We start from the raw sequence: 27167 nt of genomic DNA on the forward strand, positions 1-27167 counted from the left end.
TTCATTGTGATCTTTCTTGGGTGTATTATGATTTTGGAAAATGAACATTGTTATATGTGATATATGTAACAATTTAAAAGAGATCTGGGCTTGGGCGGCTAGTGGCTCAGTCAGTTAGTCTCCTGACTCTTCATTTTGACTCAGGTCATGATCTCATGGTTCGCGAGTTCAAGCCCTGTGTTGGGCTCAGTGCTGGCAGTACAGAGCCTGCTTGGGATTCTCTCTCTCCCCTCTCTCCCTGCCCCTACGCTGCTTGTTTCTCTCTCTTGAAATAAATAAATAAACTTAAAAAAAAAAAAGAGAGATCTGGGTTAAAACTTAGCTTATTTATCAGTCTTGCAGTGATCTCTCATCTGGCCCTTTCAGTAGTAACCTTCTGTTTATTCTTTCTCCCTTTTTAAAAATCGTCTTCTCTAGGCCTGCCTCAGCAGAATGGCTGGAGTGATCTCTTTAAGACATGGATGGGAACAAGTCTTAAAGCTTTTAGGGAAAGGGGAGGGGGCGGTGCCTGGATGGCTCAGTTGGTTAAGTGTCTGAGGTCAGATCAGATCATGATCTCATGGTTCATGGGTTTGAACCCTGCTTGGGGCTCTGTGCTGACAGCTCAGAGCCTGGAGCTGTTTCAAATTCTGTGTCTCCCTCTCTGTCTCTCTCAATGCCCCTTCTCTGTGCGCTTGCTCTCCCCCCCCCCCCCCCCCCCCCCGTCTCTCAAAAACAACAAACAAACAAACAAACAAAAAAGCTCTTAGGGCTTCCCATTGCCGTTAATGTTAAATTTAAACTCCCTACCCTAAGCCTCATCCCATATTCTTCTCCCCCTTATTCACCATGCTCCATGGTGACACCTTTCTGTTTCTATAACATGCTAAGTAAGCCCTTTCTGGCCTCTGAGCCTTTATATTTTCCATTCCTTCTTTCTGGAATTCTTCCCCTGGCTGGCTCCTTTAGGCTTTACCTTCAATGCCACTCTGTGGAGAATACTTGTGTGTTAGTTTCTTAGAGCTGTTGTAACAAACAGCTGTTTGTGTTAGTTTCTTAGAGCTGTTGTAACAATTCTGTTGTTGCCAGAATTGGTTTGTTTAGGGGGACCAAAGGGAGAATCTGTTTCATGCCTTTGCTAGTTTCTGCTGGTTGCTGGCAGTCCTTGGTGTTCCTTGGCTTGTAGCTGTGTAATTTCATTGTCTCCCTCTGTTGTCACATGGTTGTCTTTCTTTTATTCATCTGTAACTTTACATGGCATTCTCCTCTCTGTCTTTGTCTCTGTGTCTCTTCTCATTAGAACATTAGTATATTAGATTAAGGGTCATCTTGCTCCAGTATGACCTCATCTTAACTATTTACATCTACAATGACTCTATTTCCATAAAAATTCATATTCTGAGGTTCCAGGAAGGATATGAATTTTGGGGGGTTGAGGGAAACCCTATTCAACCCAACACACCTTTCCTGAACTCTTAACTTAAAGTAGGCTGTAGCAGTGGAGCAATATCTATGAACATACTCACAAATTATTTGTTTCTGGCCGGTGGTGAGGAAGGCACTTCATTAGACCGCATTTCATGCATTTTACTCAATTCTGGGCACGCCATGCATGAGAGGAACATAATTGAACTAGGATGTGAATGGGGTTATGAACATTTCAGAAAGTGTCATATGGGTAAGAAACAGAGTTGCTCTGTTGGAGAAGATCTGAGAAGTCATCACAGCCCTCTGCAGGAGGACCGTCCCTTCAGAGGAGGGGAAGTACAGAAGATTGAATGGTGTTACTTATACCGCAGGCCTGTGGTCCTGTATGTGGAAAGCCTGGTTTTGCCTTTTTAGGGGTAGGGCTAGGATATTTATTTTTTTACACTATAGCAGATACCAGCCTCCATCTCTCAGAAGTTCTGGGATGGTATACGATTATAAGAGTGCTACCAGAAGAATATTTTGTGTGTACAGAAACATTTAGAACACTAGAGTATAGGGGCACCTGGGTGGCTCAATTAAGCGTCTGACTATGGCTCAGGTCATGATCTGGTGGTTTGTGGGTTCGAGCCCCACTTCAGGCTCTGTGCTGACAGCTCAGAGCCTGGAGCCTGCTTTGGATTCTGCGTCTCCCTCTCTCTCTGCCCCAACCCTGTTTGCGCTCTCTGTCTCTCAAAAATGAATAAACATTAGAAAAAATTTTTTAAAGAACACTAGAGTATAAAGGAAGAAAAATGATGGTAATACATCATATTATATTTAACAAAGCAGGAGAATATTAACATGTAAAGCTCTGTTTGGTAATATACAGCATTATATAACTTTTATAAGATTATCATTGAAATACATATTGCATATATGAGTTCTGTCAAGATTTTTTACTCCATGAAATGGAATAAATATAACAGAGTTTAGATTCCCTTTCAAGTCAGCAAGTGGATTTCGATAGCATTTGTCTGTGGTGTAGAGGACCTCGTGGTTCTAGGTATTCATGTTTGTGTAGAGATCAGGGATGATCTCCGGTCTTTTTACCCCTGTCCTTCTGTCAGCTTCTTTATGGAATTCCCATCCTAGTTTTATATAGCTGTTAAATGTCTCTACTCCTACTCCTGGGTTGTGGATCTCTGCTGAAGCAAACCTTCAACTGGGCAGATTGCTATCTATGTCTGCAAATTCAGCCTCCACCTCAGGGACCCTTAGGAGGCCTAAGCATCAGTTCCTTCTTCCATGTCACACTTTTACCTCTATCTTCAAATCATTGAAACACTATGCCCTGTCCCCTACTTCACTGATTAAGAAACTAAGTTGCTGTGTAACAAGCATTTTAGCTAGAACCCCTTCAGTTTCTTCCCTTTCCACCTAGAAATGTAACTCCTCCTGCAGCCATCTGTTTCTCAGTGAAGGAGAGGTTCTTCCTCCTGTCCAAGTCAAATCCCTCCATCTGTGCTGTTGACCGCATTCTGTCTTGCCTCCTCAGACTCCCCCTGCATCATGATATGCCTCCTTGTATATAGTTTCAACTGTTTTGTCTAATCATGTGCTCTTGACCATGATACCTCTTTTGTGTTTCTTCCTTCTTTATAAAACTCTGTTGTTCAATAAGTGTATCTTACACATTGATCAGATCAACATTTTGTAGCACATTTGGGTTTACCAAATACCAGTATGCTGCTGAATGAGCCGTTATGATATACATTTTACAGGAAACTGTCATTCAGGTTAGGTAACTGTGCACTGGCTGAGAACCACACCTTTAAATTCTTTCCAGTCCTAAAAATTGTGACTATAACCCTGTCACAAGGTCAGGTATATTTTAGGTTATATACTTCAGAAGAATGCTTATTAGTTTTCCCCCTGCCCCTACACCCAGATGCTGGTCTATTGTCTATATTAATTTCATACTTCTTTATCTTCCTGTTTGTACTCTCAGCAGAGGGCATGCAGTTCCTGTGTCCTCAGCATCCTGGATAAGGCTAAACTATTGTGAATTGGTTTTAGATTTTATGCTTGGGTCAAAAGGCACAGCCACTTACAGTGTTCTGCAACTCTTCCAAAGCCAAAAGTAGACTCATGCAGTAAATGAGCCTGCACAAACTTCACTCTTGGGCACTTTGATCTCCATTCTCTTTGCTTTGAACCATGCTGTTCTCTGAAGCCCCGTTGGGTCTAATTTTACACCAATAGCAGAGCTAGGATGTATGCATGCAATCATTCATTCTCTGTATATTCACTGATGTTCTTTTATGTGCTAGACATTATACAAGTCCCTGGACATTTAGTGGACAAACCAGACAAGTCTCTGCCTCATTAAGGCTGTTTCCAATGAACCAGTTTCATTCAATGTTGGTTTAGAGATGCAAGCTCAGATTTCAGGTAAGTTTCTCTTTATAGGAAGATTTTCATTGCTATATCTGGAGGCAGCCTGATGAATATAATCTGATCTCTCATTTCTTCCCCTCATAAACTGTATACCTCCTGCCATAAAACAACAACAGTTCTTGAGTAGGCTTGTTCTGCACAGCTTACCTTGTTCGCTTTACTTGAAATGCTCTTCTGTTTCTTCTGTACCTGAAAAAATCTTGTTACTCTTCAGAGTTAAGCTTGGATATTACCTCTGTGGTAAAGCCTTGCATGATTGCCTCAGGCAGGATGGTAACTACCTCTTGTGAGCTCCCATAGCCCTTTGTAGAACTTAACTACACCATCCTGTGATTGTTCATTAGCATGTTCACCACTTTTGTTAAATTCAAAACTTGACAGATGGAATTGTATCTTAGTTCTCTTTCCTTAATGCCTATCATTTAATGAGTACTCAATACATATATTTATTTTTTATTTTATAGAGGGAGAGAAAGCACAAGTGGTGGAAAGGGGTAGAGGGAGAGAGAATCTAAGCAGGCTCCCTGCTCAGCATAGAGCCTGACACAGGACTCGATCTCATGATCTTGTGATCCTGACCTGAGCTGAAATCAAGAGTTGGGCGCTCAACCAACTGAGCTACCCAGGTGCCCTTCAGTACATATTTTTGAATGAAAGAAAATCTAATACAGATGTGATTTAGTACAGTATAATTTCCATATGATTATAGTGAATAGAAATATAAACATATATACATATACATGTATCTTGGAGGAAATCTTAAATGTTTACAAGTCTATTTTGTTGATTATCTTACACATATAGAAAAACGCACCATTCTAATTCTAGAATCCCCTTATTCTCTTTTAGAGTCACTTTCCCCCTACAAGAGTAACCACTATTCTGATTTTTAAAAGCATGAATTTTTGAACCCTTACTTTAAAAAAGATGATGAATGCCATATTTAAATTATGTGACTATATCTTTATTTTAAAAAGATAGATTTCGGGTGCCTCAGTGGCTCAGTCAGTTAAGCGTCTGACTTCGTCTCAGTTCATGATCTCATGGTTCGTGGGTTCGAGCCCCACGTTGGGCTCTGCACTGATAGCTTGGAGCCTGGAGCCTGCTTCGGATTCTGTGTCTGCCTCTCTCTCTGCCCCTCCCCCTCTTATGCTCTGTCTCTCTCAAAAATAAACATTAAAAAAAATAAAATAAAAAGAGAGTTTTAAAATAATTGGCATCACTATATCTCATTTAAGAGTTTGGACTTGAGATCTAATCTGAAATGTTATGAATCTAGTGTATAAAACTTAATAGGCTCTCCCACTACTTATACAACAGCGCCCTCTGACTGTGTAATATTTACTAAAATGTATGTATTTAGTAATCACAGTAATACTTTCTAATTTGAGAGCTTAAGCTGTGGCCAGGTAACTCTAGTGGTACAAAGCTTCCTAAAGCCATTGGGAGTTGATCATGTGATTATTGATCATCTGATGCTTGCACAAAGTTAGTCAACAGATAATGCCAGAATTGTTGTCTGATCCATCACTTAACTGTTTTTTGACAAAACATGTTTCTTTTTTTTTTCCCCCCAAAGTCTTAGAGTTCTTTTTAGGTAAGTAGTATTTTTTTTAATTATTTTTTAATAATAAAATTTAAATCCAAGTTAGTTAACATATAGTGTAATAATGATTTCAGGGATAGAATTTAGTGATTCAGCACTTCCATGTAACACCCAGGCTTGTGCTCTCCTTAAATGCCCATTGCTCATTTAGCCCATTCCTGCACCCAACACCCCGCCAGCAACCCTCAGTTTGTTCTCTATATTTAAGAGTCTTTTATGGTTTGTCTCCCTCTCTGTTTTTATATTATTTTTGCTTCCCTTCCTTGTGTTCATCTGTTTTGTTTCTTAAATTCCTATGAGTGATATCATATGATATTTGTCTTTTTCTCAGTGACTTATTTTGCTTAGTATAATACATTCTAGTTCCATCCATGTTGTTGCAAATGGCAGGATTTCATTCTTTTTGATCTCTGAGTAATATTCCAGTGTGTGTGTGTGTGTGTGTGTGTGTGTGTGTGTGTACCACATCTTCTTTATTCATTTGTCAGCTGATGGACATTGGAGCTCTTTCCATATTTTGGCTTTTGTCAATAGTGCTGCTATAAACATTGGGATGCATGTGGCCCTTTGAATCAGCACTCCTGTATCCTTTGGATAAACATCTAGTAGTGCAGGGGTGCCTGGGTGGCTCAGTCGGTTAAGCATCCAACTTTGGCTCAGGTCATGATCTCGTGGTTCGTGAGTTCAAGCCCCGTGTTGGGCTCTGTGCTGACAGCTTGGAGCCTAGGGACTGCTTTGGATTCTGTGTCTCCCTCTCTCTCTGGCCCTCCTTTGCTCATGCTCATGCTCTCTCTCAAAAATAAATAAACATTAAAAAAATTAAAAAAAAATACCTAGTAGTGCAATTGCTAGGATGTAGGGTAATTCTATTTTTAATTTTTTGAGGGACCTCCACACTGTTTTCCAGAGTGGCTGCACCAGCTTGCATTCCCACCAGCAGTGCAAAAGAGATCCTCTTTCTCCGCATCCTCGCCAACATCTGTTTTTGACTGAGTTGTTAATTTTAGCCATCCTGACTGGTGTGAGGTGGTATCTCATTGTGGTTTTGATTTGTATTTCCCTGATGATGAGTGACGTAGAGCATATTTTCAAAAACATGTTATTTCTTGATTTACTGTAATGTTTTAGGTGTTTCAAGGGCAGGATATCTCCACCTCTGTGTTAGTAGTAGAGCAGAGAGTATTTTGTTTTTGTAGAATTTTGGTAATTTAGAATGCGTTTCCCCCTTGAGGCATACAGTACTCGGTCAGAGGAAAAGGGAGTAACTGAGCACTGCGCAGTTATTGGAGAGGGTGCATGAATCCATTTTCTTGCCAAGCATATATTGTTTTTTCAAATGTAATTAGATGCTGTTGTGTATTCATTTATACCAGTATTAAATTTATATTAGCTTCTCCTGTATATTTTCTCAAGCAGTGACTATTAAATAGAGCATGTATGAAAATTCTAACATTAACAAGAGGGCTTCATACATAAAAATGTGAGGAACCACTGATTAGAAGAATTGAACTATATTCATTTAATGATTATTTATTAAAAAAATATATTTTTTAAGTGGGGCCCCTGGGTGGCTCAGTCAGTTAAGTGTCCTAATTTGGCTCAGGTCATGATCTCACAGTTCATGAGTTTGAGCCCTGCGTCCAGCTCTGTGCTGACAGCTCAGAGCCTGGAACTTGCTTTGGATTCTGTGTCTCCCTCTTTCTGTGCCCCTCCCCTGCTCTCTCTCTCTCTCTCTCTCTCTCTCTCTCAAAAACAAACATTAAAACATTTATGAAATATCTTTTTTTAATGTTTATTTTTGAGAGAGAGAGAGAGAGAATGAGAGCACACATGCAGGGAGTGGCAGAGAGAAAGATAGACTGAGGATCCAAAGGGGGCTCTGCACTGACAGCACAGAGCCCAATCCAGGACTAAAACTCATGAACCATGAGTTTATGATCTGAAGTCAGACACTTAACCAATTGAGCCATTCAGGTGCCCTAAAGTATCGGTCTTTTAAAAAAATATTTATTTTGAGAGAGAGGAGGGGATGCATGAGCTGGGGAGGGACAGAGAGAGAGAGAGAGAGAGAGAGAGAGGAAGAGAGAGAATCCCAAGCAGACTCTGCACTCTTGGTGAAGAGCCTGATGTGGGGCTTGATCTCATGAACTGCAAGATCATTACCTCAGCCAAAATTGAGAGTCAGATGCTTAACCGACTGAGCCACCCAGGTGTCACTAAAGCATCTGTCTTATACAGGTACACTGTGGTAGCTATTGTGTTCTTGCCTTTCTAACTATCCATTTATGAATATAGGAGACCGGATGGTCTAACTTTTTTCGACAGTGGACTCTCCCATATCACCCCTTTTCTATACTTCTCCCCATGTCATTTTCTCTTTAAATAATTTATTTCTAATTGTTTCCTTTTTAAGATTAGGAGTAGGTTACCAAAAAAGTATGGAAGGGGGGGAATACAATTCTCTCTCCTGGTTAATATGCACAGAAGGATGTGTGCAGAACAGTGTCTTATTATACAGAATGATGATTTCATTTGAAGAGTATGTCTGAGGAAACTTCCACTTTCCTTGTTAAAATGGAAACTAGACCTGCAAAGGATGGCAATGAAGAGAACATCCCTGTGGGAAGGGAAGGACAATCCTGTCTCTTAGACTCACCTTCCTCTTGGAGTGACTTGGACCATTTCCTTTGTCATCACCACAATATCCTCAAGGAATATTGATCTTGTTTTAGCTTGGGCTACCTCCTGTATGAGGGATAACTTAACTTAGTAGGATTCCACTTGTAGATATCCAGCCTTCTTCGGGTACAGACCCATGGCCTGCCTAAGCCTTACCTTCCAGATTTTGGTTCCTTCTTTGAAAACCTGTGTCTTTCCAACATGAAGGTGTCTACCCCTTCAGGAGAGATCAACCTTGCCTAGAAACAATGTCCTCTATTTAGGAACTCTAACAGAATATAATGGCACGGTTCCAAAATTAATACAGGACATACACATCAAGTGGAAGAAAGGGGGTCTTATTTCATTTTAGCATCTTTGGATTAGAATTGGAAACCAGAGAGCCCTCTTTTAAGGTACTTTTGTTTATTGGAGGTATGAGTCCATTTTTTTTTTTGTCCTGTATATCTCTGAGTATACTTCTCATACCTTTAGTAAAATTTCAATTAGCTATGATCATATATCTGGGTGCATAAATAAAACTGTGTACTATGTTTTCTAAAATGAAAGGCTATTGTATAAGAGTTAGTGTAATTTTAAAAATTTTTTTATTTTAATTTTTTTGAAAAAGAGAGAGAGAGGCAGAGGGAGAGGGAGAAAGAGAATCCCAAACAGGCTTCACGCTCCACACAGAGCCTGACTCCAGGCTTGATCTCACAATCATGAGATCATGACCTGAGCTGAAATCAAGAGTCTGATGCTTAACTGACTGAGCCACCTAGGCATCTCTGTGATTTTGTTTTTTATTAGTGACTAATTAAATGGGTTAAAAACAGTAATAGTAACAATTTTTGAGTCAGGCTGGTGAAAAGACCAATATTCCACATATTCTTCACTTTAACCATTAGTAAATGGCTGGAGGATATGTCCTTCATTTTACAAATTTGCAGAAAGCTAGTATAGTGTCTCCTGCTTAAGGTTGACATTGGTAGTCAGCTCTCTCTGCAGTAGTATGTTACAGCGAAAAATCAGACTGGGTTTCTTTAGAGGTAGGATTGGGTAGGGGATAAAAACACATGAAAAACTTGTATTTGATTTTTATTTTTTAGTTATGTTATCGTGTGCGAGTATTCTGACCTCTCTGAGTGTCGGCAACCTTTTTGTAAGACTGGTGTAATGAAAGTGCCCCTAGAGCTCCACTGGGAAGATGGTGATATGATCTGTATAAAGAAAGCCCCAGCATGGTGCCAGAGATGTAGTTGGTGCTCTGTGTGATTTACTTTCCTTTCTCCCCTGCATCCCCAAATTGCCACCCAAATTGTTGGTGACAGGTATAATGTCTAATAGGCTCTTCTGGATGTGAACTTTATTCTTTGAACAGTTTTAAAGTCCAATAGTTATTTTTGCCACAATAAATCTTACTTAAAGGATATTCTCTTTGTTCCTTCTTGCCTACACATTCTTATGGATTTCTTTCTTATCTACAAGGTGGAGGGAAGTATCTCTTGAAAACTATTGGCACCACATTTTAGAAAGAACTGCTGTATGTGACTAGAGGTGTGTTTGCTTTTTGAGTTCATGCTTTGTTGCTTTTACAGCACTATTATCTATTTTAGTTATTTCAGTAAACCAAATTGCAAAAATAATTAAAACCTCTAGTTCTGCCTCCAACTTGTGACCTTGATCAAGTCACTTGACCTCTTTGAGCCCAGTTTCTTCAATTGAACACAGATCAAATGATTTCTAAAGCCCTTGTTCCCTTTCATGCTGTGATTTATGAAATCTCTTTATTCAGGAGCAGAGCTGAAAGTGGCATGTGGATCCTAGTTCTCAACGGCAGAGGGCACACGGCCCCTAGTGTGCTGGGCCATTAGGTATTGGAAACATTCTACAGTTTTGTAGCCTGAAGTTGATATTCTTGAAGCTAGGAAAAGCCAAGAAAAGTGTAAACTAATATTTTGCAAACAGGATTTCATAGCCTGTTTCTAGCTATTTAATATTTAGGTGAAACACTAAAAAAATAGGAGATTTCAACATTCCAAGGGTACTTCCTATAATTAAGTGAAGAGCTTTAGAGTTTTGTTTTGTTTTGTTTTGTTTTGTTTTGTTTCTGAAGAGCTTTATCCTTTCCCTCCCCCTTATTTACCCCATCTAAGTACCCCATGCTTAGGATTGGTTTCCAAATGGGATGGAGAGGAGAATTAACAATTATTAAGTACTTATTATACATTAGAAACTATACCTGGTACTTTAGGTACACTTTCTCTAATCATCACAGCAATCCTTTATTTTATTTTATTTATTTATTTTAATTAAAATAATTGATTTTATTTTATTTTTATGTTTTTAAATTTTTTAATGTTTATTTTTAAGAGAGAGAGAGAGAGACAGACAGACAGACAGACAGAATGAGAGCCGGTGAGGGGTAGAGAGAGGGAGACACAGAATCCTAAGCAGGCTCCAGGCTCTGAGCTGTTAGCACAGAGCCTGATGTGGGGCTCGAACCCATGAACCATAATATCATGACCTGAGTGAAGTTGGGCACTTAACCGACTGAGCCACCCAGGTGCCCCTAAAATAACTTTTTTTTAAATCTTTATTTGAGAGGGAGACAGAGTGTGAATGGGGGGAGGAACAGTGAGAGAGGGAGACACAGAACTCGAAGCAGGCTCCAGGCTCTGAGCTGTCAGCACAGTGCCCAAAACAAAGGCTCGGATCCATGAACCGTGAGATTATGACATAAGCCAAAGTTGGACACTTAACTGACTGAGCTACCCAGGCACTCCAGCAGTCCTTTAAATTGTGTTATCCTTATTTTATATAGGAAGATACTGGGCTCAGAAAGGTTAAGTGACTTGCCTGAGGCCTCACAGTAGAGATTCAAGTTTAGGTCTATTAATTTGCAAACCTGCTTTCTCTACCTGAGTTCTTCCCTTCTCTTCCTAATCTAAATAGTTAGGGATGAATTGCTCACAGCAGTAGTGGCCAGACAGTGGTCACACATGGAAGTTGGCTTTCTCTGGTCCTAAAGTTTTTGTGGCCCTTGTAATTCTACATGGTTTCAAATTTCAAACCTTTAGACTGGATTATTGAAATACGGTTTTTTGCAGGCTACTTTTTAAGGGTACAACAATATCTCATTTTACAAGAAGCAGAATAATCTTTGAGAATCCCATGGTAAGGTGTCTTGTTAGAGAGACATGTACCTACTTTCTTTAAGTCCAGCACAGCCAGTCTTTTCTTTTTTGGTGAAACAGATGATGGCTTTTCCTTTTGAGCTTCAAATGATGAAGTTGGCTTGTATTTGGGGACCATGTTGGGTGGTAATGCACATCTTTAAACACCAGAATCTCATTCAGAATGGTGAGATGTTTATGGTATTAGAGGTATTCTGAAACCTAGATCAAGAGAAGGAATAGCAGATTCATGTTCCATTTTGTGGCTTAGGCTAACTTAGTCATTGTTAAAACTTCAGCTGTACACCTGAATCACTTGGAGGGCTTGTTAAAACACAGACTACTGGGTTCTACCATCCACAATTTCTGATTCAGTAGTTCTGGGATTTAGCCAGAGCATTTGCATTTTTAACAGATTCCCAGGTGATGCTGATGCTGACTTGTAGGTACCTCACATGGAGGAGCTATACTTACTGAGTGGAGGCAAGTGGAATCACTTGTCTATCTTCCCTCCATTGTCTGTTTCTCTTGCTCTCTTTTATTTTTAGGCTGAGTGGGTATAGTTGAATTAGTTTATTTGTCTTTAATTTTCTTAATGTTTATTTATTTTTGAGAGAAAGAGAGAGACAGAGGACAAGTGGAGGAGGGGGAGAGAGAGGGAGACACAGAATCTGAAGCAGGCTCCAGGCTGTGCTGTCAGCATAGAACCCGATGCAGGGCTTGAACCCACAGGCTGTGAGCTCATGACCTGAGCCGAAGTCGGACACTTAACCGACTGAGCCATCCAGGCGCCCCTAGTTTAAATTAAATGTAGGGATTGTGGCTCAGCCAACACTTTATCCCATTGCTTAACTTACTTCTTGGTCCAGAACGAGAACTTGGCCATTCAATAGATGCTGGTTGAATGAGTGATTGATTATATATGTTGAATTAACATATATAATGCTACTGGTTTTTAGCACATGGACATCATTATTATAAACCTGTTCTATACAAACTGTTTATTTTCCTGAGGGAGGCCATCTTTAGATTAGAATAGCTTATGTATTAGGACTATATATAGTAATGATCATGGACCTCAGGAGGTATGCAACTTAGTGCAGTTTTGAGAAACTTGCCTTTTGGGACCTCTGGTATGAATGTGAAGTAGGTATGTGTGTGTAGATGGAGCTGGTTTATGGAGTTCCATCTGTTTTAGAATGGCCTACGGAAGTCTTGCAGAGCCTGGTTTAGGCTGGACAGGCTGGAGCAGCTCTGGATCACTGGGTCTGCCTCAGACCAGATGCAGCATTTTCACTTCTGTGTCTCCCAAGTACTAGAGAAATTCATCTCCGTGATCCTTTTTTTTTAAAGTTAATTAATTAATTAATTAATTTAGAGAGAGAGAGAGAGAGAATACATGTGCATGGAGGAGGGGCAGAGAGGGAGAGATTGAGAATCCCGAGCCAGCTCCACACTGTCAGCACAGAGCCCATAGGGCTCGAACTCATGAATCATGAGATCATGACCTGAGCCCAAATCAAAAGTCGAATGCTTAACCCACTGAGCTACCCAGTTGCCTCTGGCCCTATGATCCTAAAGGCTCAGTGGGCCTCTGTACTGTGGGATAACACTGTAAATTCAGGAAGATTGTGCATGAATCTTGCCATGTTGTAGGATTTGATAATTATATTTTAAATGGTGAGTTTATTAAGTGAAAGGTTAAAAAAATCCCCAAAATTTAAAGTTCACTTAAAAAAAAACTTTTTTAAAAAAGTTTTATTTATTTTTGAGAGAGAGAGAGAGAGAGAGAGAGAGAGAGAGAGACAGAGTGCAAGCAGGGGAGGGGCAGAGAGAGAGGGAGACACAGAATCTGAAGCAGGCTCCAGGTTCTGAGCTGTCAGCGCAGAGCCTGATGCGGGGCTCGAAGCCACAAATTGTGAGATCATGACCTGAGCCTAAGTCAGGAGCTCAACCAACTGAGCCACTCAGGCACCCCCTAAAGTTCATTTTTTTAATGTTTATTTTTGAGAGAAAGAGAGAGTGCAAGTGGGGGAAGAATAGAGAGAGAGAGATACACAGAACCTGAAGCAGGCTCCAGGCTGTGCTGTCAGCACAGAGCCCAATGCAGGGCTTGAATTCATGAACCGTGAGATCATGACCTGAGCCGACTGAGCCACCCAGGCGCCCCTAAAGTTCATTTTAAGCTTGAAATTATTATGTCATTTTTATCATTTTTGACACGTTTTATACACGTTTTAAAGTCTCAGTGTGTATTTTGTCTCTTTCAGCATAGATTAAAATTTCTTCCTTTAAATTCATCTTACTTTTTTTGCGTTGAAATATTTTCAAGTAAATTGCAGACAGCATGACATTCTATCTCTAAATCCTTCAATATACAGGTGTAAAAAGTAAAAACATTTACTTATGCAGCCACAATATGATCACCCCTAACAAAATTAACAAGTTATTAGATTCTTCTAATACCTAGTCCATATTCACATTAACCTACTTGTCCTAATTATCATTTGTATCATTTGTTCAAACTAGGATACAATCTGGAATCATGCATTGCATCTGGTTATTTTGTTCCTTAAATTTTGTTTAATCTAATTTATTTATCATGACATTGCCTTACCATTGTCTTATCGCACGTTTGGATTTGTCCAACTGCTTATTCAGAGTGCCTTTCGCTTGTTGTTCTACACCGTGTATTTCCTGGAAACAGGAAATTAGATCCATAAGAAATTAGATCTAAAGGGTGGAAAAAGATACAAGTTGAACATTTTGGGCACGATTTTTATCATAGGTGAAGTTTGCTTTGTGTTGTACCACGTGAGGAGGTGCATAATCAATCTATGCCTGCCCCACTGTTAGTGATGCTAATTTTCATCACTAGATTGAGGTGATGGCAGCCTGATTCTTCCATTGTAAAGTTCCATTTTGCCCTGGTGACAAGAGAGCACTCTCTGTGATATTACTCTGGCACTAAGATGAATCTTCATTTCCCTGTCATTTATTCTCCTAATGTTTTTAACACCATGTGGTAATTCTTGCCTGAATCAGTAACTTCATAAGGGTTTGCAAAACTGTCATTTTTCTAATTCTGTCATTCCTTCTGCATTAGCTGACATTTAATTAAACAGAGGTCTTTTTCATTAACTGGGACTATTTGGTACCTTGAAACACAATTCTATTGGAAACTCAGGTTAAATATTGAGTTCTTTTTTGTATTCCCAATTTCTAAATTAGGAGTTGGTTTAATAAATACCTTAAACGGTGGCATATGACCATATATATTTGTTTCCTTTTTGATATCCATCTGAACTAGTAGATTTTTGTGAATTGAATGCTTCAATCAGCTACAATCATTATTCTTTATATGTTCAACTTGTTTTATGTTCAGTTTGTTAAAACAAGCCAATAATATAGTCCCTTGTAGTTGGTTCCTATATCTGTTAGACATCGCTGCATTAATTTTTGAGCACTTCCTTGCTTCCATGCACAGCAAGATGTATAGGTTTATCATTTAGCTTCCTTGTCCCAAAATGTTAGTCAGCCATTTCACTGACAAGCCCTAGTTCCTTTTAGTGTGGAATGGTATTAAACACCAAAATCCTAGTTCTTGGAATGTCAATTGTTACTGGGGTGACAGTGTTTATAGACCTTTTCAGTGGTCTGTTTAATCCATGAATTTTGATATTGAAAGTTTGGATAATGAAAATTCAAAACATAAAGGATATCTGTATTTTAAAAATTTAATGAATTCATATCCTATTTCCACTTCAGTTTTACCATACTGTGTTTTTAAGTAACTCCTTGATTTTATAATTGTTATCTTTTATCTTTTCTGTTATCTTATCACTGAGAATCTTGAGTACCAATAACATTGTTTTATTGTTGTTGTTGTGTTTAGGTAGGCTCCACACCCAGCGTGGGTCTTGAACTCACAACCCTGGGATTAAGAGTCACATGCTGTCTACCAGCTGAGAAAGCCAGGCACCCCTAACATTGTTTTATTTTACAATATAAAGAAAGTAACTTCAAAATAACAGTGCTAATATTACTACTGCAATTAAAATCAATTAAAATTTTTTTTAACATTTATTTATTTTTGAGAGAAACAATGCACGAACAGGGGAGGGGCAGAGAGAGAGGGAGACACAGAATCTGAAGCAGGCTCCGAGCTGTTTGCACAGAGCCTGACACAGGGCTTGAACTCATGTACTGCGAGATCATGACATGAGCCAAAGTCAGATGTTTAACCTACTAAGCTACCCAGGTGCCCTTGTAATTAAAATCAAATGAAGTTTAAAAAGTTTTGTGAATATTTTTGTAGCTTAGTTCGGTTTTAATGAAACAATAAGTTTAATTACTTTTTTGTTGATCTCATTTACTTTCCTCTGAAATTTGTCTGCTTTGTTTTTGTCATAGGTTGATCATTTTGGATTTACTACAGATAAAACTTTTAAACAGCGGTACTTACTAGCTGATGAACACTGGAAGAAAGATGATGGATCAATACTTTTCTACACTGGTAATGAAGGGGACATTGTCTGGTTTTGCAATAATACGGTATGTGCAAATTTGTGAAATTCCTATGCTCACTTTGCCTTTTATTATGACAAACTAGAAAAAAATGTTTTGCGGTATATATGACCAAATATTACTGTACTTAATCAAGAAGCTCTTTAGAGTTTAAAGAATTACTCATGAAAAGAGTGAAATACTATTTTTGGACAATTGAATCTTAGATTTTTTTTTTTAATCCCAATTTATTTCTAGAGTGAATAAGGATATGAGGGACATGGGAAGAGGAATATTATTGCATATAGATTTTTTTGGTTTTTGTTTGTTTTGATTATGGTCTCCAGGATATAAACATGAGGGCATGAATTTTTGGTTTTTTTGTTTAGTATTGATTTTCAGTCTAAGAACTGTGCTAGACATACAGTACGTGCTCAATAAATATTTGTTAAATGAATGAATAAAATCTAAACAATGCCAGTGCAAATAAGAAAAACAAAATGCAAGTTTGATTGTCAAATAGAAATGGACAGAGGTAAAGTTGTAGCTATATTTTAGTTTAGCTTTCCTGTTCTACTATTTTTCTTATATTTGTGAGTAAAAAAATAGTATAGATGTTAGCTTGCTTTCCTGACCATACATTCTATTGTCTTTTATAATAACACTTAAATCCATTAACAAAATTTACTTTAGAAGGACACTTGAAAGGAAGATATTTTCCTTTTCTTATGTTCTAGCGCTATGACTAGAAAATGTCAATTTTCTACCAAAAAGCTAGTCTGTGAATTACCTTAAACTGAAGACTGAGTCACATTTTCTCCATTGCCAATGTCCGCCACGGTGCCTGGTATTCAAGAGGTCTTAGTAAATGTTTGTTGAACTAAACTGAATTGAAAGCAAAGATATCGACCCAATTATAATGTTATTGCATTTCTCATTTTTCAATATTTCCTTAAGACTGTTGAGTCTAAATATGTTAGTTGAAATCAAATAATTCAGATCCTAGGATGTCTATTTCTCTTACATCAGTGACAAGTGAAATCAGGATTTATTTTCCATCAGATTCCTGCTTAGTTATTCGGTGAAACAACTGAGGCTGCTTTGTCTTTTTCTCTTTCTCATGTGTGATTTCCCATTTATGCCACAGCCATGGGGCAGCTTCTCATGTCCAGTTATTTTTCCCAGCTCTTTTTCCTCTTTCTTATAGACAGGCAGATGTTCTTGCCTCCACTGCTCTGACAGGCAGCATAATTTAAGGCTTACCTTAGAAGTGACAGAAAGGAAGAGCTACACAGTGTAGGAACAGTTCCAGGGAAGTGACTAGATGTATATCCTTAGAAGGGTCCTGGCCCTTTCCCAGCCCTAGACAGCTCCCTTTATACTAAAATGTCCTGGTTGCACTGTCACATAATCTGGATGTTCATTTATTAAGACACTGTAGCAGAATGGTCAAGAGTGACAGACTGGTTACGATTGAATTCTGGTTTTGCCATTATGCTGTGTGACTTTGGGCAGTCTCTTATTCTGTGCCTTGGTTTTTTTACCTGTTAAATGGGTGTAGTGATAATAATCTAGTTCATACAGTTGCTGTGAGGACTAAATAAGAGTTAGGAATTTAGGACCGTGCTGGCACAGAGTGTTATTAAATTGTTAATATATTACATGGACCTCTTCTGAAAAATAAAAACACCCTGAAATAGATGCAGGTAAAAATTACTGACTACAATCAATGTTCAATTAAATTGCTTCCTTTGAAAGCCTGAGTTCAGCTCCCCAGAGGCCTGGCTATTTTGATAGATGATCCTTACCCTTAAGAAGCTCACAGTCTGAGGGCACCTGGGTGACTCTGGGTTGAGCTCTTGGTTTCAGCTCAGGTCATGATATCATGGTTTGTGAGTTCAAGCCTTGTGTCAGGCCCCTAGTCGGGCTCCAGGCTGGTGTCTCAGAGCCTGCTTGGGATTCTCTCTCTCCCTCTCTCTTTACTCCTCCCCTGCTCGTGCTTTCTCTCTCTCAAAATAAATAAATAAACTTTAAAAAAAAGAAGTTCATAGTCTGGTAGGGTAAGACACATACAAACAAATATTTCAGCGTAGTAATAGAGATCTATACCTAGCACGGTGATGTTGAGAGGCAGGACTGATCAGCAATGCCAAAATGGGGCAGGCAGAGGAGGGCATGCGTGAGCTGGTTGTTACAGGGTCTGCAGATAAATGGCAGGAAATGGGCAAGGAGTTAAGAGAGAAAGTGAAGGTTATTGAAACCATCACAGATAACAGGTTAAATTCTCCATCGTCACGTGCATGTAGCTCTTTAAATTGTTCATTTATTGATCAAGATGAATAAAAACTTTTAGAGGTTCTTAGCCCTTGTTAGGAAGCAGCAGTTCATTAAAAAACAGCAGTGTGCCCTAGGAATGACAAATAGTTTTTAATCTGTGCTAAATTTAAATCTAATCGATTGATGTTGGCTGTCTAGAGTGCTTTGTTGAGAAGGATTCTGAGGGCACCACTTGAGGTAAGAGAAAAAATTCAGTGATTGATTAATGACCAGCATTAAGTATGGAAATAAGATCTCAAAGCATTTGATGATTGTACTGTGAAGCTAGCCTGTGCTTGAATCTTGGCTCTGCCGCTTTCTAACCGTGTGACTGTTACAGGATATTTAAACTACTGTGTCTCAGTGTCCTTGTCTGTAAAATGGGGTTACTAAAAGTACCTATCTCTTAGATTGTTGTGATAATCAAATGAAGTAATATATATGGAGTATTTAGAGCAGCCCGACACATTGTAAGTACTCAATTATTATTAGCTATTGTTAGCTACTACTTATTTTTGAGAAAATAAGATTAATATAAAACCCAAGGGAGCCCAGTATGCTTATTTGTATTTCTTTTTTCTTTTATGTTGTAAATGTTTATGGGTAGCCAGCTAACTTAGATATCTACAGTTTTTCCTAGACTATTTTATACACAGTGCAATTTGAAGACTATTTTTGACAAAATATTGATTATGCAGCTCCAGTGTCAGAATAAGGAGAGTTGGAATGATTGGTGGTTGAGTGACTTGGGCTTATTTTTAATTATCTCACTGTACTATAGTATGAGATTAACATGCAACAACGAAACAACAGTTATTTATCTGTAGAACAAATATAAATTGTGCAACTTCTCAGAGCTCTTTTTGGTCTGGTTTAACATTCATCTCATATGACTTGGCAAAAGGTTCAATGACTGTTTCACATAAAAAATGATTTTTATCCTGTGAATTTGTAAATTCTCCCTAGGGGTTCATGTGGGATGTGGCTGAGGAACTGAAAGCTATGTTGGTGTTTGCTGAACATCGATACTATGGAGAATCCCTACCTTTTGGTAACAATTCATTCAAGGTAGGTACAGGCATACCTTGTTTTATTGAACTTCACTTTACTGGACTTCACAGATCATGTGTTATTTGCAAATTGAAGGTTTGTAGCAACCCTGTGTTGGGCAAGTCTATCAGTGCCATTTTTCCAACAGCATTTGCTTACTTTGTTTCTCTGTGTTGCATTATGGTAATTATTGTAATATGTCAAACTTTTTCATTATTATTACATTTATTATGGTGATCTGCAATCAGTGATCTAGAAGATGCTCACATAAGATGGCAAACTTAATTGATAAATAATGTGTGTGTTGTGACTGTCCCACCAACTGGCCATTCCCCCATCTCTGTCTCTCTCCTCAGGCCTCCTTATTCCCTGAGACATAAAAATGTTGAAATGAGGCCAGCTGGCCTCTGAGTGTTCCAATGAAAAGAAGAGTTGTATGTCTCTCACTTTGAATAAAAAACTAGAAATGATTAAGTATAGTGAGCAAGGCATGTTGAAAGCTGAGAGAGGCTGGAAGTTAGGCCTCTTGTAACAAACATTTAACCAGGTTGTGAATGCAAAGGAAAAGTTCTTGAAGGAAATTAAAATGCTCTTCCAGTGAGCATACAAATGACAAGAAAGTGAAACAGTCTTACTGCTGGTAAGGAGAAAGTTTGAGAGGTCTGGGTAGAAGATCAAACCAGCCACAACATTCCCTCAAGCCAAAGCCTAATCCAGAGCAAGGCCCTAATTCTCTTCAATGTGATAAAGGCTGAGAGAGGTGAGGAAGTTGTAGAAGAAAAATCTGAAGCTAGCAGAGTTCATGAGGTTTAAGGAAAGAAGCTGTCTCCATAACATAAAAGTACGAGGTGAAGCAGCAAGTGCTGATGTAGAAGCTACAGTAAGTTATCCAGAAGATCTAGCTGAGATAAATCATGAAGGTGGCTACAATAAGCAACAGATTTTCAATATAGACAAAACAGCTTTTTATTGAAAGAAGATGCCATTGAGGACTTTCATAAAGAGAAGTCAATGCCTGGCTTGAAGTTTTCAGGACAGCCTGACTCTCTTGTTAGGAGCTAATGTAACTGGTAACTTTAAATTAAAGCCAATGCACATTTACCATCCTGGAAATCCTAGGGCCCTAAAAAATTATGCTAAATCTACTCTGTGTGTGCTCTATAAATGAAAGAACAGAGCCTGGATGACTATACATCTGTTCACAACATGGTTCACTGAATACTTTAAGACCACTGTTGAGACCTACTGCTCGGGAAGAAAAAAGTTCCTTTCAAAATATTATTGTTCATTGACGATGCATCTGGTCACCCAAGACCTCTGATGGAGATGTACGACGAGATGAATATTATTTTCATTTCTGCTAACACAACATCCATTCTGCAACTCATGGATCAAGGAGTCACTTTGATTTTCAAATCTTATTTAAGAAATACATTTGTGGGGCACCTGGGTGGCTTAGCTGGTTAGGCATCTGACTTTGGCTCAGGTCATGATCTCGCAGTTCTTGGGTTTGAGCCCCACATCGGGCTCTCTGCTGTCAGCAGGGAGCCTGCTTTGGATCCTCTGGTGCCTCTCCTCTGCTCATTCTCTCTCTGAGAAAACAAACAAACAAACAAACAAAAAACATTTTGTAAGGTATAGCTGCCACAGAGAGTGATTCCTCTCTGATGGATCTTGGCAAAGTCAATTGAAAACCTTCTAAAGGATTCACCGTTCTATATGCTATGAAGAATATTCAGGATTCATGGGAAGAGGTCAAAATATCAACATGAACAGGAGTTTGGAAGAAGCTGATTTCAACCCTGTGGATGACTGTGAGGGTTTCAAGAAAGACTTCAGTGGAGGAGGTAACTGCAGATGTCGTGGAAATAAGAGAATCAGAATTAGAAGTGGACCTTGAAGATGTGCTAAATTGCTGAAATCTTGTGATAAAACTTGAATGGATGAAGAGTTGTTTCTCATGGATGAGGAGTTATTTCTTATGGATGAGCAAAGAAATTGGTTTCTTGAGATGGAAACTGCTGCTGGTGAAAATACTGTGAATATTGCTGAAATGTCAACAATGAATGTAGAAAATTAAACAAACTTTAAAGCAGCTACAGGGTTTGAGAAGATTGACTCCAATTCTGAAAAAAATTCTGAGGGGAAAATTCTATTGAACAGCATCACATGCTACAAAGAAATCATTCATGAAAGGAAGAGTCAATTGATATGGCAAATTTTATTGTTGTTTTGTTTTAAGACATTGCCAAAGCCAACCCATCCTTCAGCAATCACCACCCTGACTGGTCAACAGCCATCAACATTTAGGCAAGACCCTCCACTGGTAAAAAAGATGAAAGCTCAAAAAAACTCACTGAAAGCTCAGATGATGGTTAGCATTTTTTATCAATGAAATATTTTTAAATTAAAGTGTATACATCTTTTGGGGCGCCTGGGTGGCTCAGTCGGTTGGGTGTCCGACTTTGGCTCAGGTCATGATCTCGTAGTCTGTGAGTTCGAGCCCTGCATTGGGCTTTGGGCTGACAGCTCAGAGCCTGGAGCCTGCTTCTGATTCTGTGTCTCCTTCTCTTTCTGCCCCTCCCCTGCTCATGCTCTGTCTCTCTGTGTCTCAAAAATAAATAAAAACATTAAAAAAAAATTTTTTTTTAAATAAAAAAAGTGTATACATCTTTTTGGAAATAATACTAATTCACACTTAATAGACTACAGTATGGTGTAAACATAACTTTTATATGCACTAGGAAGCCAAAATAGTCATTGGACTTGCTTTATTAAGATATTAACTTTATTGGGGCGCCTGGGTGGCGCAGTCGGTTAAGCGTCCGACTTCAGCCAGGTCACGATCTCGCGGTCCGTGAGTTCGAGCCCCGCGTCAGGCTCTGGGCTGATGGCTCGGAGCCTGGAGCCTGCTTCCGATTCTGTGTCTCCCTCTCTCTCTGCCCCTCCCCCGTTCATGCTGTCTCTCTCTGTCTTAAAAATAAATAAACGTTGAAAAAAAAAATTAAAAAAAAAAAAAAAGATATTAACTTTATTGTAGTGGTCTGGAACCAGACCTGCAATATCTCTGAGGTATGCCTGTATAGTTTTTAATTTTAAGTTTAAAAGGTTTTTTTTTGAAGTTTAGAGTATTACATGTTCTGATTACATGTTCCACTTTAAGAAAGAAATGATAGCTTTAGCTTGAATAGCCTGAAATTTCAATAATTTGTATTTAATCTTTCCTTTTTTATATGCAGTTGAACAGATTGGGTGCTTTTTATTTATTTTTATTTTTATTTTTTTAACATGTTATTTATTTTTGAGAGACAGAGCACGAGAGGGGGAGAAGCAGAGAAAGAGGGGAACACGGAATCTGAAGCAGGCTCCAGGCTCAGAGCAGTCCACACAGAGCCTGATGCAGGGCTCAAACTCATGAACCATGAGATCATGACCTGAGCTAAAGTCGGATGCTTAACCGACTGAGCCACCCAGGTGCCTCCAAGCCCTTTTTAAACTATAATATTATCATTTCTAATGTTGATCATTTTTTAACTCAGTGGGAAATCTTAAGATATGGCTGCAGAGAATGTGAGGGGAACTTCTCATTGTTTCAGAAATATCAGTAAATTATTCTACTTTATAAATTATACACTTATAATATATATTATATTAATAATGTATTATATACTGGGTCTACCACAGGAAAAAGTATAATGAGCACTCAAATGTTTAAAAAGGTATTTTTCTTTTTTTTTTTTAAAGGTATTTTTCAATAAAATAAGGACAAATTATCTCTGTCTCAGTGAGTCCAAATAGCCACTTGGATTCCCTTCTGACCTTTCCTAATCTCACAAGGAGTTTTGGCCTTGGCCACAGACTGTACACCCAATAAAAAGGATACTATTTCCTCAACTGAGTCACTCATGTACTTTGTGATTCTGGGTATATGAATTTGCTATCTGTGCTATTATTTACATAATACTTGTCTTTGAACAACTAACTTTTCAAATTTTGCATTATCTTAACAAGGGTTTTATGTACTAGTTTTTTTTTTCTAAATTACATTAAAACAAGTATTAAAATAAAAAAGATTACCTAAGATCATTATGCATACTACCAGTATGTATATACCATCTTTTTAGAAGAACTTGGGGCCAGTAATTTTCTAGGATGCCTATTTTGAAAGGAGTTTATATATGTATATTTGTGTTTGTTTATTTTTGAGAGAGAGAGAGAGAAGCAGAGAGAGGGAGACACAGAATCCAAAGCAGGCTCCAGGCTCTGAGCTGTCAGCACAGAGCCCAACACGGGGCTCAAACCCACAAACCATGAGGTCATGACCTGAGCTGAAGTCAGATGCTTAACTAACTGAGCCAGCCAGGCACCCCTGAAAAGAGTTTTAATTTTCATTCTCAGAGGTTTTATTAGCTCATATTATAAGTAAATAAAATAAATGAAAATTTCTTGTGTTGTGAATGAAGAACAGAACTATTTGCTGATATTTGTTGGGCTATGGGGGGAAACTCAATTCTTTAGCTTATTATTCTGCATAATTATCTGATTAGGAGAGTTGATAGATCTTGAAACCATTGGAAGAAGTCAGCTCGTTGCAGATAGAAACATAATGTCACCTAGATTCCCATGTTCATACTTTGTTAGCAAAATGGAACTAAGGGCTCTTTTTGATACGCTTCTTTCCCTTCATGTGCTCACAGAATTTGTCAGTAGCATGGGGGTTAATATTACAAATGTTATGCAAGGATTAGAAAAAAATGACACTCAACTATACATAGAAAATTGGAAGTCAAGACTAGTGATAGATAATGAAAGAGGAGGTAAGAGGTCAGGAAGTATGTATCTTGGGGTCCTTGGGTGGCTCAAGAGAGAGCAAGGTGGAAACTGCAGTGCTTATTGTGACTTAACATTGGAAGTTGTACGTCACTGCTGACACATTAATTAGAACCAAGTCACTAAGCCCAGCCCAAGCTCAAAGAGAGAGGAATAAGACTTTTTCTTTTAAAGGAGAGATACTTTTTTTTTTTTTTTTTTTTTTTAATTTTCAAGTTAGTTAACACACAGTGTAGTCTTGGCTTCAGGAGTAGAATCCGGTGATTCATCTCTTACATATGACACCCAGTGGTCACCCTGAGAAGTGCCCTCCTTAATGCCCATCACCCATTTAACCCATCTGCCCTCACCCTCTCCAGCAACCCTCAGTTTGTTCTCTGTATTTAAAAGAGTTTCTTATGGTTTGCCTCCCTCTCTGTTTTTATCTTGTTTTTCCTTCTCTTCCCCTATGTTCATTTGTTGAGTTTCTCAAATTCCACCTATGAGTCCAATCATACACTTTACTAGCTCCCTTAGTTTAGCAGGACTCTGAGCTTTACCCCCCTACGTTGCACTGAGGAAATTGTCTCTAGGCAGAGAGACAGTGATCATGGGGCTTACTTTATGAATATCCTTCTCTCAGGGATCAATGTCTTGTGTTGCCTGTTTTCTAATGCCTGGATGTAGTTGCTGTATTGCATTTTGTAACTCCAATTTTATAGTTGTTTACAACAGGGTAATTTCCAGTTGTTGGTATGCAGATATAATGATAATCTTTCTGATAAGGAAGGATGAGTTTGATTTTTATTGATGATTCTTCAGTTTTTCACAAGATTCGGTCTACCTTTGCCTGTATAGTAGCCATTTTATTTTTTAAATTTTTTTAATGTTTATTTTTGAGACAGAGAGAGAGAGAGAGAGAGAGAGAGAGAGAGAGTACAATCAGGGGAGGGGCAGAGAGAGAGAGGGAGACACAGAATCCAAAGCAGGCTCCAGGCTCTGAGCTGTCAGCCCAGAGCCTGAGGCTGGACTCGAACTCATGAACTACAAGATCATGACCTGAGCCGAAGTCGGATGCTTAACAGAGCCACCCAGGTGCCCCAGTAGCCATTTTAAATGTTTCAAAATTTAAAATAAAAATTGTAGGGGCACCTTGGGTGGCTCAATTGGCTAAGTATCCGACTTCAGCTCAGATCATGATCTCGCGGTTCATGAGTTCGAGCCTGGCCTCGGGCTCTGAGCTGACAGCTCAGAGCCTGGAGCCAGCTTGGGATTCTGTGTCTCCCTCTCTCTCTGCGCCTCCCCTGCTTGTGCTCTGTCTCTCTGTCTGTCTCTCTCAAAAACAAATAAACATTAAAAAAAAGTAATAAAAATTGTAATACAGCAGTTGTCTGTTAAGCTGAGAATTGTATTCCATCACATTTACTATTAAATATTACAGTTTGTTTCTATTGTTTCTACAACCTCAACAAGGTCTTTGGTAAATAGCACTTAATAGAAATTTACATTTGAATGCAAAATACATTATGTTCTTCGCACAAACTTGAAATAATTTTTTAATGATTTATTTAAATCAGCATTGTTATTACGTTGACTGGGCATTTTAACTCAATAGCCTAGAAATTCTATTTGGAGTAAAACTTATCTGACTGGCTTTTTCCCTGGACCTATGCTATGCCTAAGCTGCTATTATGTGCACATTTATACTTGTTCTTTGTTACTTTTCTTTAGGATTCCAGATACTTGAATTATCTGACATCAGAACAAGCTCTGGCAGATTTTGCAGTGTTAATCAAAAACTTGAAAAGAACAATCCCAGGAGCTAAAAATCAACCTGTCATTGCCGTAGGGGGCTCTTATGGTGGCATGCTTGCAGCCTGGTTCAGGATGAAATACCCTCATATGGTGGTTGGGTAAATGCATTTATGTTGGACATGAGCACTTCTTTTTTTATTTTTATTTTTTTAATTTTTAAATTTACATCCAACTTAGTTAGCATGTAGTACAACAATGATTTCAGGAGTAGATTCCTTAATGCCCCTTACCTATTTAGCCCATCCCTCCTCCCACAACCCTCCAGTAACCCTCTGTTTGTTCTCCACATTTAAGAGTCTCTTATGTTTTGTCCCCCTCCGTGTTTTTATATTATTTTTGCTTTCCTTCCCTTATGTTCACCTGTTTTGTATCTTAAAGTCCTCAAATGAGTGAAGTCATATGATATTTGTCTTTCTCTGACTAATTTTGCTCTAGTTCCATCCACATAGTTAGAAATGGCAAGATTTCATTCCTTTTGATTGCTGAGTAATTCTCCATTGTATGTATATATCACATCTTTATCCATTCATCCATCGATGGACATTTGGGCTCTTTCCATACTTTGGCTATTGTTGATAGTGCTGCTATACACATGGGGGTGCATGTGCTCCTTTGAAACAGCACACCTGTATCCCTTGGATAAATATCCAGTAGTACAATTGCTGTGTCGTAGTGTAGTCCTATTTTTAATTTTTTGAGGAACCTCCACACTGTTTTCCAGAGTGGCTGCACCAGTTTGCATTCCCACCAGCAGTGCAAAAGAGATCCTTTTTCTCCACATCCTTGCCAACATCTGTTGTTGCCTGAGTTGTTAATGTTAGCCATTCTGAGAGGTGGTATCTCATTGTGGTTTTGATTTGTATTTCCCTGATGATGAGTGATGTTGAGCATTTTTTCATGTGTTGGTTGGCCATCTGGATGTCTTCTTTGGAGAAGTGGCTATTCATTGGACATGAGCACTTCTTAATACTGTCACAGCATACTTAGATATTTGTTTCTGTTGTACTGAGATTTCTGGTTTTTATCTCATTAACAGCTGTTATTTTTCTCACCATTTTTGTTCAATGTTTCAATTTTAAAACTTGAATTTGATGAGTTACATTTTTTTTCTGTTTGCCTTTATTATTTTCCTTCCAATTTAGAGCTCTTGCAGCCTCTGCCCCCATCTGGCATTTTGGTAATCTGGTACCTTGTGGTGTATTTATGAAGATCGTAACTGAAGATTTTAGGAAAAGTGGCCCAAATTGTTCAGAGACCATCCACAATTCCTGGGGTGCTATTACTCGACTCGCAAGAACAGGTAAGCTTTAATTAATAGAATAAAATCATGGAGTGTTTTACCTTTCATTTGTTAAATTCAACACTTGCTTGTTTTTATTTTTAAG

General features: G+C 38.6%; 1 protein-coding gene across 5 annotated transcripts in view; it reads left to right on the forward strand.

Moving 5' to 3' along the window:
- LOC122483275 (prolylcarboxypeptidase) overlaps window positions 1–27167 on the forward strand; it is a 77524-nt gene that overhangs the window by 28674 nt on the left and 21683 nt on the right. For 3 of the 5 annotated variants that reach the window (XM_043580103.1, XM_043580104.1, XM_043580102.1), the window contains exons 3-6: window positions 15700–15840; window positions 19075–19176; window positions 25699–25880; window positions 26925–27082. In XM_043580103.1, coding sequence (XP_043436038.1) covers window positions 15700–15840; window positions 19075–19176; window positions 25699–25880; window positions 26925–27082 — 583 coding nt within the window. Of the gene's footprint in view, window positions 1–3719; window positions 3841–8332; window positions 8339–15699; window positions 15841–19074; window positions 19177–25698; window positions 25881–26924; window positions 27083–27167 lie in introns of those variants that run through there. The other 2 variants (XM_043580107.1, XM_043580106.1) reach the window with 2 other exon arrangements.

This window comes from Prionailurus bengalensis, chromosome D1 (genome assembly GCF_016509475.1).
Source record: "Prionailurus bengalensis isolate Pbe53 chromosome D1, Fcat_Pben_1.1_paternal_pri, whole genome shotgun sequence".
NCBI lineage: Eukaryota > Metazoa > Chordata > Mammalia > Carnivora > Felidae > Prionailurus > Prionailurus bengalensis.